The following is a 22,146-nucleotide window of genomic DNA, read 5'->3' on the forward strand; positions in this document are numbered from 1 at the left end:
TGAGTAAAAGCTCCCTGAGGCCTCCCCAGAGGAGGATGCCAGCACTATGCCTCCTATACAGCCTGCAGAATCATAAGCCCATGAAATCTCTTTTTTCATAAATTACCCAGTCTCAGGTATTTCTTTATAGCAATGCAAGAACAGCCTAATACAGAACGGAAATACCTAAAAATGTTAACAGTGGTGGTTATCTCTGGGTGATGAGTTTTGGATGGTTGTTTTGTCTCATCTATATTTTCTTTTGTTCTATAGTGAAGATATATTAATGTTATGATTTATAAAAATAATAGTAAGAACAAGGAGGGCCCTTTCCTTGAGCATATAATCACACACAGAGTGAAATATCAAATAGTAGAGAAAGGCTTCTGATGAGAAACAAGAATCCCCTATATCTCTTTCTGGTGCTTGAGATCACATGACAGCCTGCTACCTAGCAGCTCAACTGTGTTCCGGTTGGCCCACGCAGTCTATTTGCAGATGATCTAATTAATTGCCAATATTTAAAACAGCAGGTACTTTTACGTAAAAATCTTATTTTAGGCCAGTTTAAAAATAATCAAAAGATTCTCATACATCATTAATTGACCCTGGAATTAAGTAATGGCTTCCCATTCACACGATTTTGCTCATTTTGTCATAATCCCCACCAACTCCTATTTTTTTCAACACTAGACTCATCTGACAAGTTTCCATTATCTTCCCACTTCCTGATCCCTTGAATTTCTGACTTCTGTCCATGTGTTATGCTGGTATCTATTGCTTGATGAATCTTATTGAGACAGTTGACTTTCTGCCAGCTAGCTGGGGCTAGAAGTTGTTCATTTCCATGTCTTCTCAATGTACTTATGATAACCAGTTTTATTAGGTTAGCACAAAAGTAATTGTGGTTTTTGCCATTACTTTTAATGGCACAAGTAATGCCATTACTTTAATGGCCGGCACGGTGCCTCACGCCTGTAATCCCAGCACTTTGGGAGGCCGAGGTGGGTGGATCACTTGAGGTCAGGAGTTCCAGACCAGCCTGACCAACATGATGAAACCCAGTCTCCACTAAAAATACAAAATTAGTCAGGCATGGTGTTGCACGCCTGTATTCCCAGCTATTTGGGAGGCTGAGGCAGGAAAATCGCTTGAACCCAGGAGGCGGAGGTTGCAGTGAACCAAGGTCGTAACATTGCACCCCAGCCTGGGCAGCAACAGCGAAACCCTATCTCAAAAAAAAAAAAAAAAAAAAAAAAAAAAAAAAAGCAATGGCAAAAACTGCAGTTACAGCCGGGCATGGTGGCTCATGCCTGTAATCCCAGCACTTTGGGAGGCCGAGGCAGGTGGATCACCTGAGGTCAGGAGTTTGAGACCACCCTGGTCAACATGGTGAAACCTCGTCTCTACTAAAAATACAAAATTAGCCAGGCATGGTGGTGGGCTCCTGTAATCCCAGCTACTTGGGAGGCTGAGTCAGGAGAATTGTTTGAACCCGGGAGGCAGAGGTTGCAGTGAGCTGAGATCACACCATTGCACTCCAGCCTGAGCGACAAGAGCAAGACTCCATCTCAAAAAAAAAAAAAAAAAAAAAAATGCGGTTCTTTTTGTGCCAACCTGATAGTTGATGTAACCTTTATTTCCTGTTCTATCACATAGAGGCAGCTCCCTTGGAGCTCTCAGCTTTCAAGATGTGTTAGTCTATTCTTGCATTACCGTGAAAAAATACCTGAGGCTGAGTTGGGCGGATCACCTGAGGTTGGAAGTTCAAGACCAGCCTGACCAACACGGAGAAACCCTGTCTCTACTAAAAATATAAAATTAACCGGGCGTGGTGGCACATGCCTGTAATCCCAGTTACTCAGGAGACTGAGGCAGGAGAATCGCTTGGGAGGAAGGCTGCAGTGAGCCGAGATAGCGCCACGGCACTCCAGCCTGGGCAACGCGAGTGAAACTCCATCTCAAAAAAAAAAAAGAGAAATACCTGAGGCTGGGTAATTCGTAAAGAAAAGAAGTTTCATCGGCTCACAGTTCTGCAGGCTTTACAAGCAGCATGGTGCCGGCTTCTGGCGAGGCCTCAGGAAGCTTATAATCATGGTGGAAGGCAATGGGGAGTCAGCATGTCATATGGCAAGAACCGGAGCAAGAGAGGGAAGAGGGAGGTCCCAGACTCTCTTAAACAACCAGATCTCCTCGGAACTAACTGAGCAAGAACTCATTTACCAGCAAGGGAATGATGCTCAACCATTCATGAAAGACCTGCCCCCATGAGCCAATCACCTCCCACCAGGCCCCACCTCCAACACTGGGAATCACATTTCAACCTGAGATTTGGAGGGGACAGAGATCCAAACCATATCACAAGATGACGCTCTTACCCTGCCTTCAGCTCCCTTCCTTCTACTTCCCAACTTTTGTTATTACTGCTTATGATTACTTTTGCTTTGTAATCACCAAAACTGAAAATACATTCTCTTCTGTAACCAAAATTAAGTGACCCATGCTCTGTCCATAGACTGATCTGCAAAGTTAAAAAAGCAACAATTCCATTTCTATTCTGTGAACGTGTCTATATTGTTCATAACAGACCTAGAATTACATTTTCTTTTTTTTACACAATCTCTTCACCCCCCACTCCCCAGAGTGTCTACTTTTCTTTATTCTCTCTTTCTCTTGCATTAGATCCTTTTGCATAGCATCCATTATTTTTTAACTCTCCATTCAATTAAGTATTCTTTGTTTCTCCTTCTTTGCTGCCACAACCTTTCTCTCTCTTATTCTGCTACGGCTCATTCTCAAAGAACGTTCTCAGAAATGTTAATGAAGAGGCAAATTTTCTGCATTGTTATAGTCTAGAAATGTCTTCGTTTTATTCATAAACTGAACAGTTTTGCAAAGTATTGAATTCTGAGTTGCTAATTTTTTGTGCATAGAACACTGAATTTTGTTGTTGTTGGTTTGTGTGTTTTTTTTTCGAGACAGAGTTTCATTCTTGTTGCCCAGGCTGGAGTGCAATGGCACACTCTCTGCTCACTGCAACCTCTGCCTCCCAGGTTCAAGCAATTCTCCTGCCTCAGTCTCCCAAGTAACTGGGATTACAGGCGTGTGCCCCCGTAACTGGCTAATTTTGTATTTTTAGTAGAGACGAGGTTTTTCCTTGTTAGTCAGCCTGGTCTCGAACTCCCGACCTCAGGTGATCTGCCCACCTCGGCCTCCCAAAGTGCTGGGATTACAGGCGTGAGCCACCACACCCTGCCAGAACACTGAATGTTTTATGCTTTTGTCTGGTGAGAAGTCTCATGGGCAGTCAAGGTCCTGTTCTTTTGTGGATGCACTGTTTTCCCCCTTTCTTTGAAGTCTTCTAATCTTTTCTTTTTGGTTCTTGATGTGTGAAACTTTACACTGATGTGCTTAGCTGTCATTCTTTTTTTATATTGTGTTTGGCATGTAAAGATTTATTTTCTTCAGCTCTAGAAAATTATTTTGTATTATTTATTTGGTAAATTCCCTTCTGTTTACTGTTTACTCTTATTTTCTGAAATGCATCTCTGTCAGACGTTGGACCTCCTACATCGGTCCTCTGTGTTCTCCCATCTTTTTGTTGCTGTTTGTTTTCTTGTACTTTTTAGGAAATTTCCTCAAATTCATCTTTTAACCTTTCCCTTTATTTTGTTATTTTTTATGTTCACAACAATAGTGATTTCCACAAGAGTTTTTTTGTTGTTGTTGTTATTCTCTCTTCCTTTTAATAACGTCCTGTTCTTGTTTTGTGGATGAGTCATCTTGAATCTCTCCGAGAAACTGTGAAAGTTTTAACTTTGTTGTTGTAGTTGCTGTTTTTATTGTTACCAAAATTCTGCCTCTTTTTCCTAGGTCATTTTTTTCATCTTGTTTAACTTAATCTAAGCCTGCATTAAATTTCTTCTTGTCCTTTCATGTTTACAAGAGTAGTGATCAAAAGCTAATTCTAGGTCTGCAGGCAAGGGCAGAGCTGGTTGACTGGTAGAGTTTGTTTTCAAGATCTGATGAGTTATGCCAGGATATGGCACCCTTATTTTCTGCCTCTATTGACTTTCTTACGCGGTGACATAGGTGACTGGTGGCATTGTAGACTGTGCATGTGGATGGAGATTTGAGGGCAAGAGTCAATAGGCTTCCAATTAATCCTCCTATTTTCATCTTCCCCTTTAGTCACACCTGACATTTCTGAGATCTCCAGTTTATATAGGGCTCTGTGGGCTGATCAGTTTCCACTTTGGTGAGCAACAGCTAACTCTAAGTTGTTGTGTCCTCTGCCCTGCTCCAGCGGTCTCCACTCCTTCATCAGTGTGGTCCTCCATAAATCTGTTGGACTCCCTTACCCTCCAAATGGCCCTCACCCTCCAAATGGCCCTCACCCATTTGCTTGGTGTAATGGGCTTATGACTGTTTTAATTGCTTCATAATCATTTTAGAGAAGTCTTGGGAAGTATAGGAGGTAAATGAGCATGGCCAGTCTGCCATCCTTAATTGGATGGCTCACCACCTGCTTTTTAAACTGCTTGGATGTTTAAACTTGGCCCTACATTGATTTCTCTTGTGTCTTAGTAATGACCAACAAAGCAGCCTGAACCCCAGTTATTGCACAGACCTGAGATGTATTTGGAGGTATCTGCTGTGTGTCCCTGTATTCTTGTGCATAAAAATATGTACTCAGAGGACAATAAAAGCTACATGCTTCAATTTTAAATTCTTAACACATTTTTTTAAAACTTGAAATTGTGTCTTTTTTATATTCTCATACACTGTGTTAATGGAAGAGACTAGATGAGGTTAAGTAAAAATTACCTTGTACTCTAGGACCTTAGAGCCAGTGGAGGACTTAGATTCCAGACAACCCAGCCCCAGACTAGCTGCAACAGGTACTGGCAGTGGTCCTCCCTGGCTCACATGGGTTGCTGTTGACCTTTTTCATGCTAACCCCAGTTTTGATGTGTTCTTGCTTCTAATAGCAGCACCTGCACCATTTTGTCAGGCTGCTGGAACCCATTTTTCTCCAACTCAAGCAGAGGCAGAATTTATGCACCCTTCCCCCATCCACATCCCTCACACCTTGTAGCTTTCAATACCTCGATTGATGACCGCGGTGGTGGGGTATGAAGCTCAGCTCTCTCATCTTGGGGCAGGACATCTCTGGATGTCCACTCCACCCTCCCACTGCAGGATCAAGATGAAGTCCACGCTAGGACCCTGCCTGAGATCTTCTCCGAATGTGCCTTCATTTCCCTCTCTGCCCTGCTTTCTCTGGTCCCTTAGGAATGCCCCCGCAGAGTGCTTCCTTCAGAACCAACTCCATGTGAACCCTCATCTAAGGAGCACTGGCAGTGACATGGGCTAAAATGACTGATGGTCCTTGTGTTCCTTCCTAAACAGCACCTTAATGAAAACCTGGCAAAGCTCACAGCCAGGTTTGAGAAAGCAACAGCAGACAAACTCAAATGTCAGCAAGAAGCCGAAGTGACCGCAAGCACCATCTCCCTCGCCAACCGCCTGGTAAGTGTAAGGCACAGCAGCCCGAGCTGTAATTATATGAGCAGGCTTGTCAAGTGCCGCGGAGGTGCAAGATAGATGAGCACAGCACAGCAGCGCTTTGACTTGGAGGGAAGTATTAAAATGTGCTGAAATGCAGGAATTGAGTCCTGAGGAAAATGTGAATGCATAAACCCTGATCTGGTCAAAGGAGTTTTCTTATAGACATGGTTGGGAGGATGGGAGCGCTGGATCTGTCAGGCAGCTCATGCAAAATGTGAACACGCTTATATTCATGTGTATTGACCAGAGGAAACATTACAAAACAAAGCTAGCATTTTATAGGCAAACTGTGATGTTCCTTTCTATGTAACATTTCATTATAAGGGTGTGGCCAAGATTAGGAACTAAGATAGAAACAGAAAAGAATGAGACCTGTTGACCCTGAGTATTTCAGAAAACACACACACACATATACACACATGCTCCAACCTTCCTGGGAAATCAAATCTGCAGGTCAGGGCAGCGGTGCTTGTGTTATGAGTGTTTGTTTCTGCATAATAAATTACTCCAAAACTTAGTGGTTTTGCACAATAACCATTTCACAATATCTCACAAGTTTGTTGAGGGCAGGGCTCAGCTGGCCAGGTTTTCTGCTGCATATGGTCATGACTGGGGTCACTCGGTCCATTCAGCTAGTGGCTGGGCTAGAGGCCCCAAGACAACTTCCTTCACATGCTGAGCATCTTGGCAGGGATGGTTGGAAGGGAGGATGCAGCTGGGCCTCTCTCCCTTCCTATGGAGCCTCAGGGCCTCTCCACACACTCTCTCTAGCAGGGTAGTCAGACGTCTTGCATAGTAACTCAGGACATCAAGGGCAAGTGTCCCAAGAGGCAGGAAGTGGAAAGTCCCAATATCTGAAGACTTGGGAGTGAAAACTGGCACAATAGCACTTCCACTGTACTCTATAGGTCAAAGCAGTCACAGATTAAAGGGCAGAGAGCACAGACAGCAACTCTTAATGACAAGAATGTCAAAGAATTTGCAGCCTTTTTAAATCCCCCAAGGCTTGTATTTCTCATCCCGTATATCAGCTAAGACTCTGAAAAGCAGAGTCAATTGGATGTGATTTCTTTTCAAGCTAGAGACTTTACAGCACCCTCCTCACCAGTGGAGGGAAGTACAGTCCACACCTCTTTACATTTATTCCAGCTACCATTGAATTACACAGCAGAGCCAGATGTTTTAATCTGGGGAGCAGTGAGTCATAGCCATCACTGAACAGAGCTGTGATGTAATGAAGACCAGTCATACCCAAATGTGTGTCTGTGCAGTTGTCACTGGACCAGCTTCTGTGTGGCTTTGAGATGGTCAGTTTAGCTGAACAGTTCAGTGTAGAGACAGCAACTCTTGCCAGTGTGCAAGAAGTCCTCCAGATCTCCTAGCTGGCCTGCCTTCCATTCAGCTCCCTGCTGGGTTTCCGAACTTAGCGCAGCCTTCTCTGCCTGGCTAGCGCACTTTCTGAGTCAGTGCTCCTGGGAGGCAGTGTGGCACTCTGCTCTAGAAGTCAGGATGTTCAGGCTCTGAAGTCACCCCTGTCTCTACCAACCTAGAGATTCTGGTCAGCTACTTGGACTTTCTGGCCTTTGTGGAATCTGAAAACATGCATGGGAATGATTGGGTTGGCAAATCTCTAAGATCTGTCCAGGCTCTGATGTTCTATGATGTTATCATTCAAAGGAAAAATAAAGGGTGAGTCCTAACACAGAAGCAAAGCTCCGCCATACCACTAACAGTCGTCTGTAGAAAGGATGACTCTTCTCGCAGGGAGACTATACCAACCCAAAGAGAGCTAGGGGGTCAGGACTTTGTACACACCTATGACCTTACCATGCTTCTCTGTGTCTCAGTTAGCACATCTGTCTCCTCGCCCGCTGTGAATTATTTATGGTGCATGGACTTGATTTTGTTTATGTTCATTTCCCCATCATTTGGAAAGGAGAAAGAAGTGGCTAATTTTCTAACATGTTCCACAGACCAGGTATTGTGCTAAATAATAATCATACATGATTATATTTCATCCTCTCAACAACCCTTTGATTGAGTGGTATCAGTCTCCACACATAAAGCAGAGTCAAACCTGTCATCTTTCTATGGCTCATACGATGCATGACACAGAATGGGGCTTGTGTACTGAAAGCTTTGCTGCAGGCAGCACAAATCCCCATTGATGGAAAGGGCCATATAAGTGATGTTCTGCCTCTTCCCGCTATGAAGCGTGCAGTGGGTGCTCTCCATGATGGAATCGTGACTCTATGACCTGCTGTGTAATACGCCTCCTCTCCTCTCTGGCTTTTGAAATGGTAGGTTGGAGGACTCGCTTCTGAAAACGTGAGGTGGGCAGAAGCCGTGCAGAACTTCAAACAGCAGGAAAGGATGTTATGTGGAGACATTTTACTGATAACGGCTTTCATTTCCTACCTTGGCTTCTTCACAAAGAAATATCGGCAGAGCCTCCTGGATGGGACTTGGAGGCCCTACCTGAGCCAGCTGAAAGTACGTATGGCCTGAATTTCTCCTGACCACATCAGCCTCTGGGCACTAATGGGAAGACGTCACGGTCATAATTCACATCCTCTGGTGTCCTCCTGCACACTCACCCCCACCACCCTCTGAGCACCAGGTGTGAAACCTCCATACCCGTGTCCTTCCACACTGCCTTGCATTGCTGCCCACTGCCCTCCAGACTACCCGGGGGCAGCACGTCTCCTCTGAATGCAGTCCTCCATGGGAACACTAGTCCTCTTCCCTGCAGGCTGTCTCCTAGCAATCCTTAAAGCTGTGAAACCTGGGAGATAGAAAAAAAAAAAAAAATGTTGTCTCTGATCTCCCCACTCCAGGGTCAAATTTCATAGGAGCAGTCAGGGAAGGTTCCTATTCCCAGATCCTACCTTGCACCTTGTTACTGGGCCCCAAAGCTACACAGCTTGTGCCAATGACTCACGGATATCTTTTGTTCTGCTTCCATCCTGCATGATCCCTTGAACAGCTGCTCACATGCTTCTTATGTGGGCTGTGCAGCTTGTCCTTTTCGTGTGGCTAGGTGGATGTTACTCCCAACCCATCCCTTTACATCACCCGCCCCCCACTCCCTGAAACGTAACGAAGCGGAGAAATACTGGTTTCCTATTAAAGGGGATTCAAAGTTGTACCTGGACCCGAGCATCAGAAGAAGTCCTAATACTTTCTTGGCACTTTCACATCACTCATAGCAAGCCACAAATACTCCCTATGTATTTAGCATGTCCTAGCACTCCACTATACAGGGGGCACACAAAACGTTCAGGACCGGGATACTTTTGGCAAGTTCACAGTCCACTTGAGGAGATTAGAATCATAAAAGTCAGCTAGGGTGAAAGTCAGCCCCAAATTTCACAATATAAGGTAAAAGCTGCATTCCAAATCTATTTGTAAGTAGAACCTTCGAACAAAAACTCTTTCTATCTTGATGATTGTTTTCTCAGATCAGCTCATAAAACCCTGCTCACCTGACAATTAGTGGAACAGTCGTTTCAAAATGTTACAGTGCTAGCAAATAAAAAATAAAGCAGTTATTTTACTCATCCTAAACACTTTCGGAAAAAGGAAATTGTTGAGGGAACCATTATTAACTGAGTGAATGAAGATGAAGAGCTTAGTAGCAGCTTAGTGAGGATTTTTCTGGCTTTGTTTGGGTTCTTAAGCTTTCTTGTGTCATGGATGTCTTTGGCAGTCTGGTGAGGCCTACGGATTCCTTCTCGGAATAATGTTTTTGAGCACGTCAAATAGAATGCATGAGATTACAAAGGGAAAAAATATATTGGAACACATTTCTGGTCCCAGATAAGATTCCCCAAGGGGCAGATCTCCCTTCAGAGGTTTGCTGGATACTGTAGTACCGGCCATTTGTGCCCTTGATAGATACAATTAAGAGGATGGGAGATGGTTTGGAGAGGTTTCCTTGGGATAACTGGGCAAAACAAACTTCAGAGAGGAGTGAGGTGAAGGGGTTAAAAGGGTATTTGTCTAAACCTCGAAAGCATTATGCTAAGTGAAAGTAGCCAGACACAAAAGGTCACACACTGTAGGATTCATTTATAGTAAAATATCCAGAAGAAGCAAATCCAAGGGGACAGAAAACATATTCATAGTTTCCACGAGCTAGGGGTAGAGGGAAATCAGGGACGCTGTTGAATGAGTATGGGATATGGGGGAGATGAAATGTTTTGGAAGTAGAGCTGATGGCTGCATAATGTTATGAATAGACTAAATGCCACTGAATTGTGAACTTTAAAATGGTTAATTTATTTTGTATGAATGTTACCTTAATTTAAAAATATATACAGGAGTCATCAATGAAAAAGATTGCTTGTAAAAAAATTAAGTGAGCCCGGCACAGTGGGGTCACGCCTGTAATCCCAATACTTTGGGAGGCCAAGGCGGGGTGGATCGCCTGAGGTCAGGAGTTCAAGACCAGCCTGTCCAACACGGTGAAACCTCGTCTCTACTAAAAACACAAAAATTAGCTTGGTGCGGTGCTGGGCACCTGTAATCCCAGCTACCTGGGAGGCTGAGGCAGGAGAATCGCTTGAACCCGGGAGATGGAGTTTTCAGGGAGCTGAGATCACGCCACTGCACTCCAGCCTGTGTGACGGAGCGAAACTCCAAACTCCATCTCAAAAAAAAAAAAAAAAAAAAAAGAATTCAGAGAGCAGAAAAGGGCTAATAGAGAAGAAAAGGAAGTGTCTAGGGCACATACAGGAGCCCTGAAGGGGCATAAGAGAGGCCACAGGCAAGTTCTTAGACTGAAAATACTCACCAGCTTCCCACAGGCACCAGCAGGCAGGTTTGCAAGAAAGAGTCCTGCAGGTGAATGGGGTGTTTGGGGAAGAGGAAAAGAAAACCCATCCAGCCTCTTGCAAGCTGGTGAAACAGATGAGCAGAAAGAGTGGTTTGTGCCGGCTGGTACAGACAGGAGCAAACCCACTAGGCATGGGACCTGGTTGGTTCATGGAACATGCACAAGAAACACAGACATATAGCAGAGAAATAACATTGTTAACATGGGTGAGAGTGTGTAGGACGTCATAGATTAAAATACAGATAATCTAGTAGAAACTTGATCTGGGTAAAAATACCAAAAAACAAAGAATCATTCACACGAGCTGAATTTCTGCAGTTGTTCATCTGTGGAGAGTAAAAAAAAAACAAAAAAGTCATCAGGACTTTAATAGAACCTGCTTCCAGAAATAATCACACAGCCAGAAAAGCATTCTTCAGTGGGATGTTGATCTTGCTTTTAAAGGAGTTGTGTCATTTGGTGAGTAACCATGTATTCAACCCAACTGAGAATGTCTGCTTCTGTTCTGAGAGTGGGTTGGCGTTTCTTCTTCACCAGACTCCCGTTCCTGTCACCCCAACCCTGGATCCCCTGAGGATGCTGATGGACGATGCTGACGTGGCTGCCTGGCAGAACGAGGGCCTCCCAGCCGACCGCATGTCCGTGGAGAACGCCACCATCCTCCTCAACTGTGAGCGCTGGCCACTCATGGTTGACCCTCAGCTACAAGGCATCAAATGGATCAAGAATAAATACGGTGAAGATCTCCAGGTCACGCAGATTGGCCAGAAAGGGTAAGTGGTTGAGCACAAAAGTTCCCACTTCAGCCATTTGTGCAGGACAATGTATAGATCATGGGCAGATTTTAAGCCACAGTGAATGGTTTGTACACACCTGGTCTCTCCATCAGGCGTCTCATGTTTCTCCTCCCATTTTAGCAATCATCTCAATGAAGGATGCCTGGGTACTAAGTCTTTGCTTTTCATCCACATGAGAAATTATGTACCACAACCTCTTGACCCATTCTGGGGTCCTTTCTTCACCATCTCTGGAGCTCATCCTCTCATTGTCCCTTAAACATTTCCTCCCCAAACTTCACATCCCATTGTCACGTAGCTCTGTGCTTTATAGTCTTCCTCACCTAGCCAAAAGTTGCCTCCCTTATCTCTCCTCTACCCATTATTTCTACCTCTGCCCTAGAACCACATAGAACGAACAAAACTGTCCTCCTGAGGCACAACTTGACATTTCAGTAGGTCGCGTGGAGCAGTTGAGTTAGTTATAAAACCTTGAGAGCCCTTGGTACCTGCCATGTGGCTTTGTACTTACCTGTGGGAAAGTTACCACGTGAAGGGACTTGAACGGCACAGAGAATGTCTGGCCAGCACCCACCAGGCTTCAGTGGCTTGGGACTCGGCATCCCTCATGCCTCCCCTCATTTTAGCCTTGCGGTTTCAGTACTCATCCTGTTCTGTGTCATCAGGACACCTGGGGTAACAGGATGGGGCAATGGGGAAGAGGCAGTGAGGCAGACATCATTCGTTAGGAAGTTGATATGCGTTAGTCTTCGTGTTAGGGGTTTTATCTCAAATGCTGTCCTTAATCCACATAGTTAATAAGGTAAGTAACCAATTGGTTAATAACCAGTAAGGTTATTGGTTCCATTTCACATCCGAGGAAGCAGAGGTTCACAGAAGTTAAGTAATTTCCCCGGGGAGTATGCCATTTTAAAAGTGATGGAAATTTTGCACTTGTGTTTATAGCAGCGTTATTCATAATAGACAAAAGGTGAAGGGAACCCAGGTGTTCACTGACAGAAAAATGGATAAACAAAATGTGATGTACACATGCAACAGAATATTATTGTCTTAAAAGGAAAACAGTTCTTAAAAGAGTATAATTAGATTGTGATACAAAGGAGAAATGCTTGAGGACATGGAGACCCCGTTTTCCATAACGTGATTATCATGCATCCCTGTATCAAAATAGCTTATGTACCCCATAAATATATGCACCCATGTACCCACAAAAATTAAAAGTAAAAAAGTTTTCAAAGAAAAAAATTTAAATAAAATTGAAGTTAAAAAAAATAAAGGGAAAACAATTCTGACACATGCCACAACATGGATGAATCTTTAAAGTGTTATGCAGAGTAAAATAAGCCGGTGACAAAAAAACAAATGTGGTATGATTCCTCTCATCCAAGGTAAACAGGGTAGTCAAATTCATTGAGACAGAAAGTAGAATGGCGTTTGCTAGGAAGTGGGAGGGAGAGGGGAACAGAGAATTAGGGTTTCACAGGTACAGAGTTTCAGGTTTTGTTTCGTTTTTGTTTGTTTGTTTGTTTTTGAGACGGAGTCTCACTCTGTCACCCAGGCTGGTGTGCAGTGGTGCGATCTCAGCTCACTGCAACCTCAGCCTCCCAGGTTCAAGCAAGTGATTCTCCTGGTTCAGCTTCCTGAGTAGCTGGGACTGTAGGCGCCCACCACCACAGCCGGCTAATTTTTTTTTTTTTTTTTTTTTTTTTTTTTGTATTTTTGGTAGAAACGGGGTTTCACTATGTTGGCCAGGCTGGTCTCGAACTTCTGATCTTGTGATCTGCCCGCCTCAGCCTCCCAAAGAGCTGGGATTACAGGCGTGTGCCACCACGCCCAGCCAGTTTCGGTTTCGCAAGAACAGTTCTGTGAATGGATGATGGTGATGGATGCACAACAGTGTACTTAAAGCCATGGAACTGTACACATGAAGATGACGCACATTATACGTTATGTATATTTTACCACAATTTAAATATATTAATTAATAAATTTGTTTAAAAAGTAATGGAGGCGGCCGGGCGCGGTGGCTCACGCCTGTAATCCCAGCACTTTGGGAGGCCGAGGCGGGCGGATCACGAGGTCAGAAGATCGAGACCATCCTGGCGAACACGGTGAAACCCCGTCTCTACTAAAAATGCAAAAAAATTAGCCATGCGTGGCGGCGGGCGCCTGTAGTCCCAGCTACTCGGGAGGCTGGGGCAGGAGAATGGCGTGAACCGGGAGGCGGAGCTTGCAGTGAGCCGAGATCGCGCCACTGCACTCCAGCCTGGGCGACAGACAGAGTGAGACTCCGTCTCAAAAAAAAAGTAATAGAGGCAGCTGGGCACAGTGGCTCAAGCCTGTAATCCTAGCACTTTGGGAGGCCGAGGCGGGCAGATCGCTTGAGGTCAGGAATTCAAGACCAGCCTGGCTAACATGGTGAAACCCTGTCTCTACTAAAAATACAAGAATTAGCTGGGCGTGGTGGCAGGTGCTTGCAGTCCCAGCTACTCGGGAAGCTGAGGCAGGAGAATCGCTTGAACCCAGGAGGCGGAGGTTGCAGTGAGCCGAGATCGTGCCATTGTACTCTAGCCTGGTGGACAAGAGTGGAAACTGCGTCTCAAAAAAAAAAAAAAAAAAAAGTAATGGAGGCACTATTTGAACGCAGGTCATCCTCACTTAGAAACCTAAGATTTACCCACTCCAGCAAACAGCCACATGCTTGCACTGAGGTCCAGATCACTCGGGATTGTTCAAATTGAACATATGATGTTAAAAATAATAGTTAACCAAACCAAATATTAAATATTATAATGCATCCATGTTATAGAGCAAACTTTGTTGAGAAGTGAATGCCAAGGCATAATGTGATATATATATAGATATAGTGGCCCTATCTCGGCTCACTGCAACCTCCACCTCCTGGATTGAAGCAATTCTCCTGCCTCAGCCTCCCAAGTAGCTGGGATCACAGGCATGTACCACTATGCCTGGCTAAATTTTGTATTTTTAGTAGAGACAGGGTTTCACCATATTGCCCAGTGGTCTCGAACTCCTGACCTCAGGTGATCCGCCTGCCTCAGCCTTCCGAAGTGCTGGGATTACAGCTGTGAACCACCGCTCCTGGCCAATATGATATATTTTTATTTGCATCTTCAGTCACATAGTAATCCAACCCTGGCCTTCTCCCAAAACTTTAATTAAAATATTCTTTTCCAGCTGACTAACAGTGCATTTTAGACAGGTGTATGTTCTTTTTGCTCATTGATGTGTCCCTAGTGTCTAAAACACTGCCTAATGCATTGCAGGCCCTTAATAAATATGTTCAATTAATTCTTAGTTCATGTCCATTAACTACTTTCCTGTTGAATGGTTTTCTAGATTTGTTGTATGTTATTTGAATACAAATGTTGCATTATATGTAATATGTATAGTCTTCTTTCTTCGTATGAATGAAAATGTGTTCATCTCATTTGTCTTTTAATTTACTTTTGTGAGGTCTTACATACTACAGTTCATTTTATTTTAGTTTTTTTATTTGATCAGATTTGTCAGCCATTTATTCTATAAATGATGACTAGAGGAGTCTTTCCTCTCCAAGAATTTTTAAAATGTTCACCTACATTTTTAGTCTTTAGTTTGTTGTTGTTGTTGTTTTTTAAGACAGGGTCTTACTCTGTCACCCAGGCTGGAGTACAGTGGTGAAATCATGGTTCCCTGCAGCCTCGACCTCCGGGGTTCAAGCAGTCCTTCCACCTTAGCCTCCCAAGTAGCTGGAATTACAGGCACGCAACACCATGCCCTGCTAATTTTTGTATTTTTGTAGAGAGGGTGTCTCACTCTATTACCCAGGCTGGTCTCAAACTCCTGGCCTCAAGCAATCATCCCACCTTGGCTTCCCAAAGTTCTGGGATTACAGGCATGAGCCACCAGGCCTGGCCCATTTTTAAGTTTTTTGAGTTTTCCTTTCTACATGGAAATGCAATCAATTTAAATATAGTTTAAGCTACTATATGTGGTACAGACTAATTTTCCAAGTGGGTAGCTATTGTTTCAATACCATCTATGAAATTGTCCATTCTTTCCTCAATTAATTAGAGAGGTCATTTTACTATATATTAAATTATTTTATTAAATAGGGTCATTATTCTTTTCTATTTATCTAATACTACACCAGCTCTTATTTACTTTTATATTTAGTATCATTTATTGTGGTATTTCTCATTAAAAAGTAATATATCATCACTGTAAAGAAAAATGAGAGGGTGGGGTAGGAGTTACCATAAAAAACAAATAAAGAAATAGAAACTTCTATAATTCATCTTTCAAAAACACTGCTAACTTGTTGGTATATGCTGTCCTTTAAGCCTTCTTTCTACACATCTATATTGTTGAAATATACAAAATATTTAGTATTAGGTAATGAGTCCTTCCTCTTGTTCATTACTGGTTTTCTCCTTGCCAGCTTCACTGTATTCTTTTAGGTTAACTTTAAGATCTTTGGTTGAGTTTCATAAAGTTTTATTGTTATTCTTCGTTTGAATTGTATTATATCCCTGCAGCCTCAACTTATAATTGACTGTAATTGACTTATAAATTGACTTTAAGAAAATCAACCTATTCACATATTTATTAAACTCTACATAACACTGAAAAGTTAAAAGTAACCTAGATCTTTGTTAATTGATTGATAAATTAAGTTGTATCAATATGGCCTAATACCCAGTCATTTAAAATCACCTGGAAGGCTATTTAATGACATGGTGAAATGATTACAATATATTTCATGTAAAAAAACAGGTTATAAAACAAAACCACTATATGAATCTAATACAATCAAAGCTAAACTTGACAATATAATATGTTCAAATATACACAGTATACACCAAAATGTTAAAGACAGATTATAGTTTTCATTATCTTTTTTGTATTTTATAATTTCTCCCTATTTCTAAAAGTGTATATAATCATATAAATCTCACTTTACATAGGGAGAAAATGTGGTCATTGAAAACATTCCAAATAGCTGTGCCTCCAACTGTATCACCATGTCTTAGAGGTCACACTTGTCTCATTAAATTGTCGACTCCATAGCTTGCCACAGGCTCATACTCCCGGACTCATACTTGCTTCCCCAGCTACCTTCAAGTCATAGAGCAGGCCCTGGAAGCTGGAGCTGTGGTGCTGATTGAAAACCTAGAGGAGTCCATTGATCCTGTTCTGGGACCTCTGCTTGGGAGAGAAGTCATTAAAAAAGGACGGTAAGACTCAGCTGTGTCGCTGACCCTTCGTGGGGAGCTGGTTCTTGGCCCCGGTTAGAATCATGAAGAGGTCTGCCCTTCCTGGAATGTCCTCTCTTCAGTTCATGTCGAGTAGCTCCCTGCAGCACATCCACCTTTCTTTCTTCCAGCAGAGGTCTATTCAGTGACCTTTGTCTCCTAGAGAAAGTTTCCTGGAAAAACTTTGCTTCCATCAGCCAACGTCCCAACTGACTTCGTTCTAAATGGCCACAGTGCACAATTTTGAAGAAACTTGAGAAGGAAATTGGTCAAAAAGCAGACTGACTTTTAAGTATGAGCATCTTATACAAGCCAGTCATCTGAATTCTGACAACTCGGTTCCTTGTCAATTTAATGAGTCTCTGCTAGTTTGAGTGCTGGCTCAGGATAAGGGCTTAGCAAGCATAAGGCAAAGCAGGGGGTGGTGTTGAGAGGAAAAGAGAGGAAGAAGACATGCAGTGGGTTCGTATGAGGGGCAGAGTAATTACCACGAAGGAGTGCTTGACTCAGGAACCTCACCCACTGCCAGGGCCATCGTTGCCTTTGCTGTCCTCAAGTTGTGCTCATTTACTTGCTTAATCATTTTCACCCATAGATGTCATTCCCCTGTCAGCCACGAGGAAAAGTAAGCCCTATTGCTGGCCTATAAAGCACCTTTGTGGAAACTGCAAGGTGGCTCACCTTCCTCCAGACACTTCACTGCCATCTGCTGGAAATTGTTCATAATGTACTAATCTACATTGACACAACAGGCATGGCTCTTCCTAGAGGTACACAGTGTAGAACCAAACATGGCGGCCATGGGAAACCATGTATCCCCCTCGGCTCCTGTTCCCCAGATTACTGCAAAAAAGAATCCCAGGGCTCATCCTAGACATACTCAGGAGGAATCCATCTGAATATGGCAATATTGTTTGAAAAAAAAATCTGAAATTCTGACCCCAACCAAATTTTACAGGAAGGCACCTCACCTTCACGTGAGCCTTTATGTTCCAGATTCATTAAAATTGGAGACAAAGAATGTGAATACAATCCCAAGTTCCGGCTCATCCTCCACACCAAGCTGGCTAATCCTCACTACCAGCCCGAGCTGCAGGCTCAGGCCACCCTGATCAACTTCACCGTGACCAGGGATGGCCTGGAGGACCAGTTGCTGGCGGCTGTGGTCAGCATGGAGAGGCCAGACCTGGAGCAGCTGAAGGTGAGGACAGGAGGGAGAAAACACTCTGCCACTAGAGCCTTCAGTGTACTCCACTCTGGGAGAGGTTGCGGAAGGGGGGTGCTTTTCCTGGGTTGAATCAGGTGGGTTCTACTAGACCCTGGAAGAGTGCCGACCCCATGTAGCAACCTGGGAACACCATACTGGGAAAAGAAGGATGGGTAAGCTGAGGAGCAGAAGCAAAAACAGTTTGAAGGACGGGCATGGTGGCTCATGCCTGTAATCCCAGCACTTTGGGAGGCCAAGGTGGACAGATCATGACGTCAGGAGTTCAAGACCAGCCTGGCTGACATGGTGAAACCCCATCTCTACTAAAAAAACAAAAACAAAAATTAGCTGGGCATGGTGGCACTAGCCTGTAGTCCCAGCTACTCAGGAAGCTGAGGCAGAAGAATCTCTTGAACCCTGGAGGCGGAGGTTGCAGTGAGCCAAGATCATGCCGCTGCACTCCAGCCTGACAACAGAACGAGATTCCTTCTCAAAAAAAAAGAAAAAAAAAAAATGGTTTGGAGACTGGACAGTCCTATGACCAAGAGCAGAGCCTGGCATGAACATGAGTGCCACTGATCACACAGGTCCACCTGCCAGAACTAAATGGAGTGAAATTCTACAAGGGTAACAGAAATAGGTCCAACCATTTTAGGGTCATGTCTTAGTCAGCTTGGGCTGCCTTAACAAAATACCATAGATGGGGTGGCTTAAATAACAGATGTTTGTTCTCCTATAATTATGGAAGTTGAAAGTCTGCGATCACGTTGGTTTCTGGTGAGGCCTCTTTTCCTGCCTTGGAGGCAGTGGCCTTCTCACTGTGACCTCACGTGACCTCTTCTTTGCACATAAAGAAATAGAGAAACCTCCCTGGTATCTCTTCTTATAAGGGCACTAATCCCATCAGGCCATGGCTCCACCCTAATGACCTCATTTAACCTCAATTACCTCCTTAAAGGCCACATCTCCAATATAGTCACGTGGGGAGTTAAGGCTTTGACATAGGACTTTTAGGACAACACAATTCAATCCATAGCAGATAACATGCTTTTTGTCCTCTCTTTAAATGTGATTAGATTATATAATATGTGGGGTTGGGGGTTGGAATTCCAGTGCATGAGAGCTTGAGTTCAGGGTTCCCTGGGACTCCGCTTCCTGCAACCATTCATTCATTGAACAGATACCTTGGGAGCACCAACCCTGTAACAGGCAGGATTTGAGGTATGGAGGATTCAGCAGTGAACAAAGAAAACCATGTCCCAGCCTTCATGGAATCTACACTCTAGTGGAGGAACACAGAAAACAGCAATGTAAACAAATGAACAATGCCATTCAGATAGCGACAAGAATTTTTAAGAAAGTAAAACAGGGTAATACTGGAAAGCCAGAGGGCAAATTTGAACAGTGGTGGTCAGAAAAAGATTCTGTGAGGAGTTGGCATCTGAGCTAATTCCTAAATAATTGTAAAGCCTCTGGGCACAGAACATTCCCAGCACAGAGAACAGCAAATCCTGGTCTTAAGGCAGGATCAAGATATGTGGTTTTAAGAAACAGAAGAAAGGTCAGGGTGGCTGTGGCTGGAACCTCCAACAGGAAGGTTGTTCTTCCCACGGATCCAAAGGCTGTACAAGGGCAAAGACACTACAGCTGCCTGAAGTTAGTGCTTTAGGATACGGAGCAGAAAGGGAGGATGGGATGAGATCCGCTTGGATACCGGCACCCCACTCCAGCCTCGAGGAAGGTTTTACACAGTCTAAACTGGAAGACGGATTCTGCTGACTTTTTTTTCAAAGTAAGCCATAGGAGAGTTGTTCCTTAAAGTAAATTGGTAATAGAGAGCACTCTCCAGAGAACTAAAACTGGACCCTAACCCTCTAGTCACAGAAATAAACTCCGTTTAGTGAACGCTGATAATGCAGTGTGTTGCCCATTGTGCATTAAGCACAGCACAGAAATCCTACAGCTGGGGACTGGGATTACAGAGGAGTAAAGAGGGTAAACTGGCTCAAGGCCATGTGCCCAGAATATTGTACCGTTGGGCACCAATTTTGACTCCTCTGCTTGTCTCCTGCTCATGGTCTGAAGCTCTTTGCCATTCTGCCTCCAGTTTACCATCTTTAAGGCAAGGGACTTTGGCCCTATTCAGGCATACCCTTAGAGCAGGATGCCCTGGGCATCTGCACCTGACTGTCTCTGGCTTGATATTTGCAGTCCAATCTCACAAAGCAGCAGAATGGATTCAAAATTACCCTGAAAACGTTGGAAGACAGTCTCCTCTCTCGCCTCTCCTCCGCCTCTGGGAACTTCCTGGGAGAAACAGCGCTGGTGGAAAACCTAGAGGTCACCAAGCAGACTGCTGCCGAAGTTGAGAAAAAGGTAAAACTCCTCTGGTTAGTCGGGGGAGGCAGCCTCGGCTGGAGTCCTCCTCCAATTTTCTCTCCTCTTAGACAATGAGTCTGACTTTTAGAAAAAAAAGAAGTCAAAGTCACACATGGCTTTTCTGTCTTAGCAAGGTTCTTCTAGAAAGCCTACCTAGGCAGGATTCCTGAAGTGACTACCCCATACATCTTGTATTATGTAGTTCCCACCTTCTGGAAAATACTTTTGATGTCTCAACTCCATCCACATTTGATGAACACTTAAGCCTTTGCAGGGCCTGGTATTCTGTGCAGGGAATGGTCGCACAAAATGGATACCTCAGATAGTGTGTGGAATTGCCCTGAAGCTAAGGAATTGCATTGCTGTAAAAGCTGACTGGTTTGGGCATGATGGCATCCTGACAAAACCCACCAGACCGCAGACTCTCACAAGTCTGATCTTAATGAGAAAATCTCAACGACTTCCTAGGAAACTCAGCTCTCAAAAACTGTATCATCCTGGGAAGCAATGACGCAGTACCCTGTTGTGTGTAGCTTCCTTTATTTTACAATGTTTGGAAGGCCCTTGGTCCCCGCTGTGAGGACTAGAAGACGGGATGTGATGGGAAAGGGGCCCACCCCATGCTCTGTCCCAGCATACCACCAAACCTCCAACAAGGTCTTTTGCCATCTCAGTCCTGCGCTTCGATCCGAAGAGCATTGGAGATATTGGCTCTGAGCAGGACAGAGCATATCTGTAACAGTGTCCAGGAACAATATACCTTTGAGGGAAGATGCTTATTGCCAGATTATTGGGATTTCTCCAAATATGAAAGACTTCGTTCTAGGTAGAGACAAGGTAGGAAATATGAAAAGCAATGATGGGTAAGACAGATAAACCAGGTCATACCCACTCTGGGATGATGGACAGCTGAGGTTGGAGTGATGAGATTGAAAGGAGGAAGAGTCAACCGAATGTTGGGTCAACAGCATTCGGCTTGGTGCTTGTTTACTTGTATTTCTTCCTCAGAGGGCCAGGCCCTAAAAGCCTAGGATTATGGCAAATTTCTTGCTGTATCTCCAACTTTCATCATGGATCTTAGAATACAGTGGCCTTCAAGTAAGTATTCATGAGGCAAATAAATGAGAAAGAGAAAGAAGACAAAAAGAAAAGGAACAACAAAAGGAAAAAGAAAGCTTCATACAACCCTTGACACACAGCAGGTACTCAATAAGTGTTCATTGATCTTAAAGAAAAATATAAAAAAAAAAAAAGAGATGAAGAGGCGGGGAGAAGAGATCAGCATGCTGGATCCCATCCTCTGACCTACTCTTTCTGTGTAAGTTGGGTCTGTCTCCCCATCTCTCTTATCCAGGGCAGTGGCAGGTCTACCATAATTGCTTTACAAACTCTCATTCCCCCAACCAGAGACCAGCAGTCTGCTTGGTGATCTCTAGGTTTTCCACCAGCGCTGTTTCTCCCAGGAAGGAGAGACAGGGAAACAGACCCAACTTACACAGAGAGAGTAGGTCAGAGGATGGGATCCAACATACTGATCTCTTCTCCCCGCCTCTTCATCTCTTATTTTTTTTATCTTTTTCTTTAAAATCAATGAACACTTACTGAGTACCTGCTGTGTGCCAAGGGTTGTATGAAACTTTCTTTTTCCTTTTGTTGTTCCTTTTCTTTTTGTCTTCTTTCTCTTTCTCATTTATTCGCCTCATGAATACTTATTGAAGGCCACTGTATTCTAAGATCCATGGTCAAAGTTGGAGATACGCAAGAAATTTGCCATAATCCTAGGCTTTTAGGGCCTGGCCCTCTGAGGAAGAAATACAAGTAAACAGGCAGTTATGAAACAGGGCTGAGGGCTGAGGTCAAGAAAGCACAGGGATCAGTGAACACACAAAAGAGAAACACTCAACCTACGTTGGGTGAGAGGGAGGAGGTGCTTCCCTTGAGTGTAACTGGACCATAGAAGAGGTGGGAACTGGAAGTGGTCACTGGCAATGAGGCACGAAAGGTGGCCTGAGTTTCCATTGTATAGGGCTGTGTAAACCATGCTGGGAAAATTGGGCTATGTCCTGATGGGCATCAAATATCATGAACCTCTTTCACATATTTTCCATCTCTGTTTCT

General features: G+C 43.9%; 1 protein-coding gene and 1 long non-coding RNA gene across 2 annotated transcripts in view; one reads left to right on the forward strand and one right to left on the reverse strand.

Annotated features, from left to right (window-relative positions):
- DNAH9 (dynein axonemal heavy chain 9) overlaps nt 1-22,146 on the forward strand; it is a 376,944-nt gene that overhangs the window by 271,514 nt on the left and 83,284 nt on the right. The window contains exons 51-56 of the mRNA XM_015118601.3: nt 5,392-5,511; nt 7,855-8,043; nt 10,925-11,160; nt 16,302-16,424; nt 17,439-17,643; nt 19,861-20,025. Coding sequence (XP_014974087.3) covers nt 5,392-5,511; nt 7,855-8,043; nt 10,925-11,160; nt 16,302-16,424; nt 17,439-17,643; nt 19,861-20,025 — 1,038 coding nt within the window. The remainder of the gene's footprint in view (nt 1-5,391; nt 5,512-7,854; nt 8,044-10,924; nt 11,161-16,301; nt 16,425-17,438; nt 17,644-19,860; nt 20,026-22,146) is intronic.
- On the reverse strand, nt 10,693-21,860 carry LOC144335196 (uncharacterized). The gene is made up of 3 exons (XR_013405840.1): nt 21,638-21,860; nt 11,696-11,854; nt 10,693-11,089 (listed from the first exon to the last, which is right to left on the reverse strand). It is a non-coding gene; the product is annotated as an uncharacterized LOC144335196 (long non-coding RNA).

This window comes from Macaca mulatta, chromosome 16 (genome assembly GCF_049350105.2).
Source record: "Macaca mulatta isolate MMU2019108-1 chromosome 16, T2T-MMU8v2.0, whole genome shotgun sequence".
NCBI lineage: Eukaryota > Metazoa > Chordata > Mammalia > Primates > Cercopithecidae > Macaca > Macaca mulatta.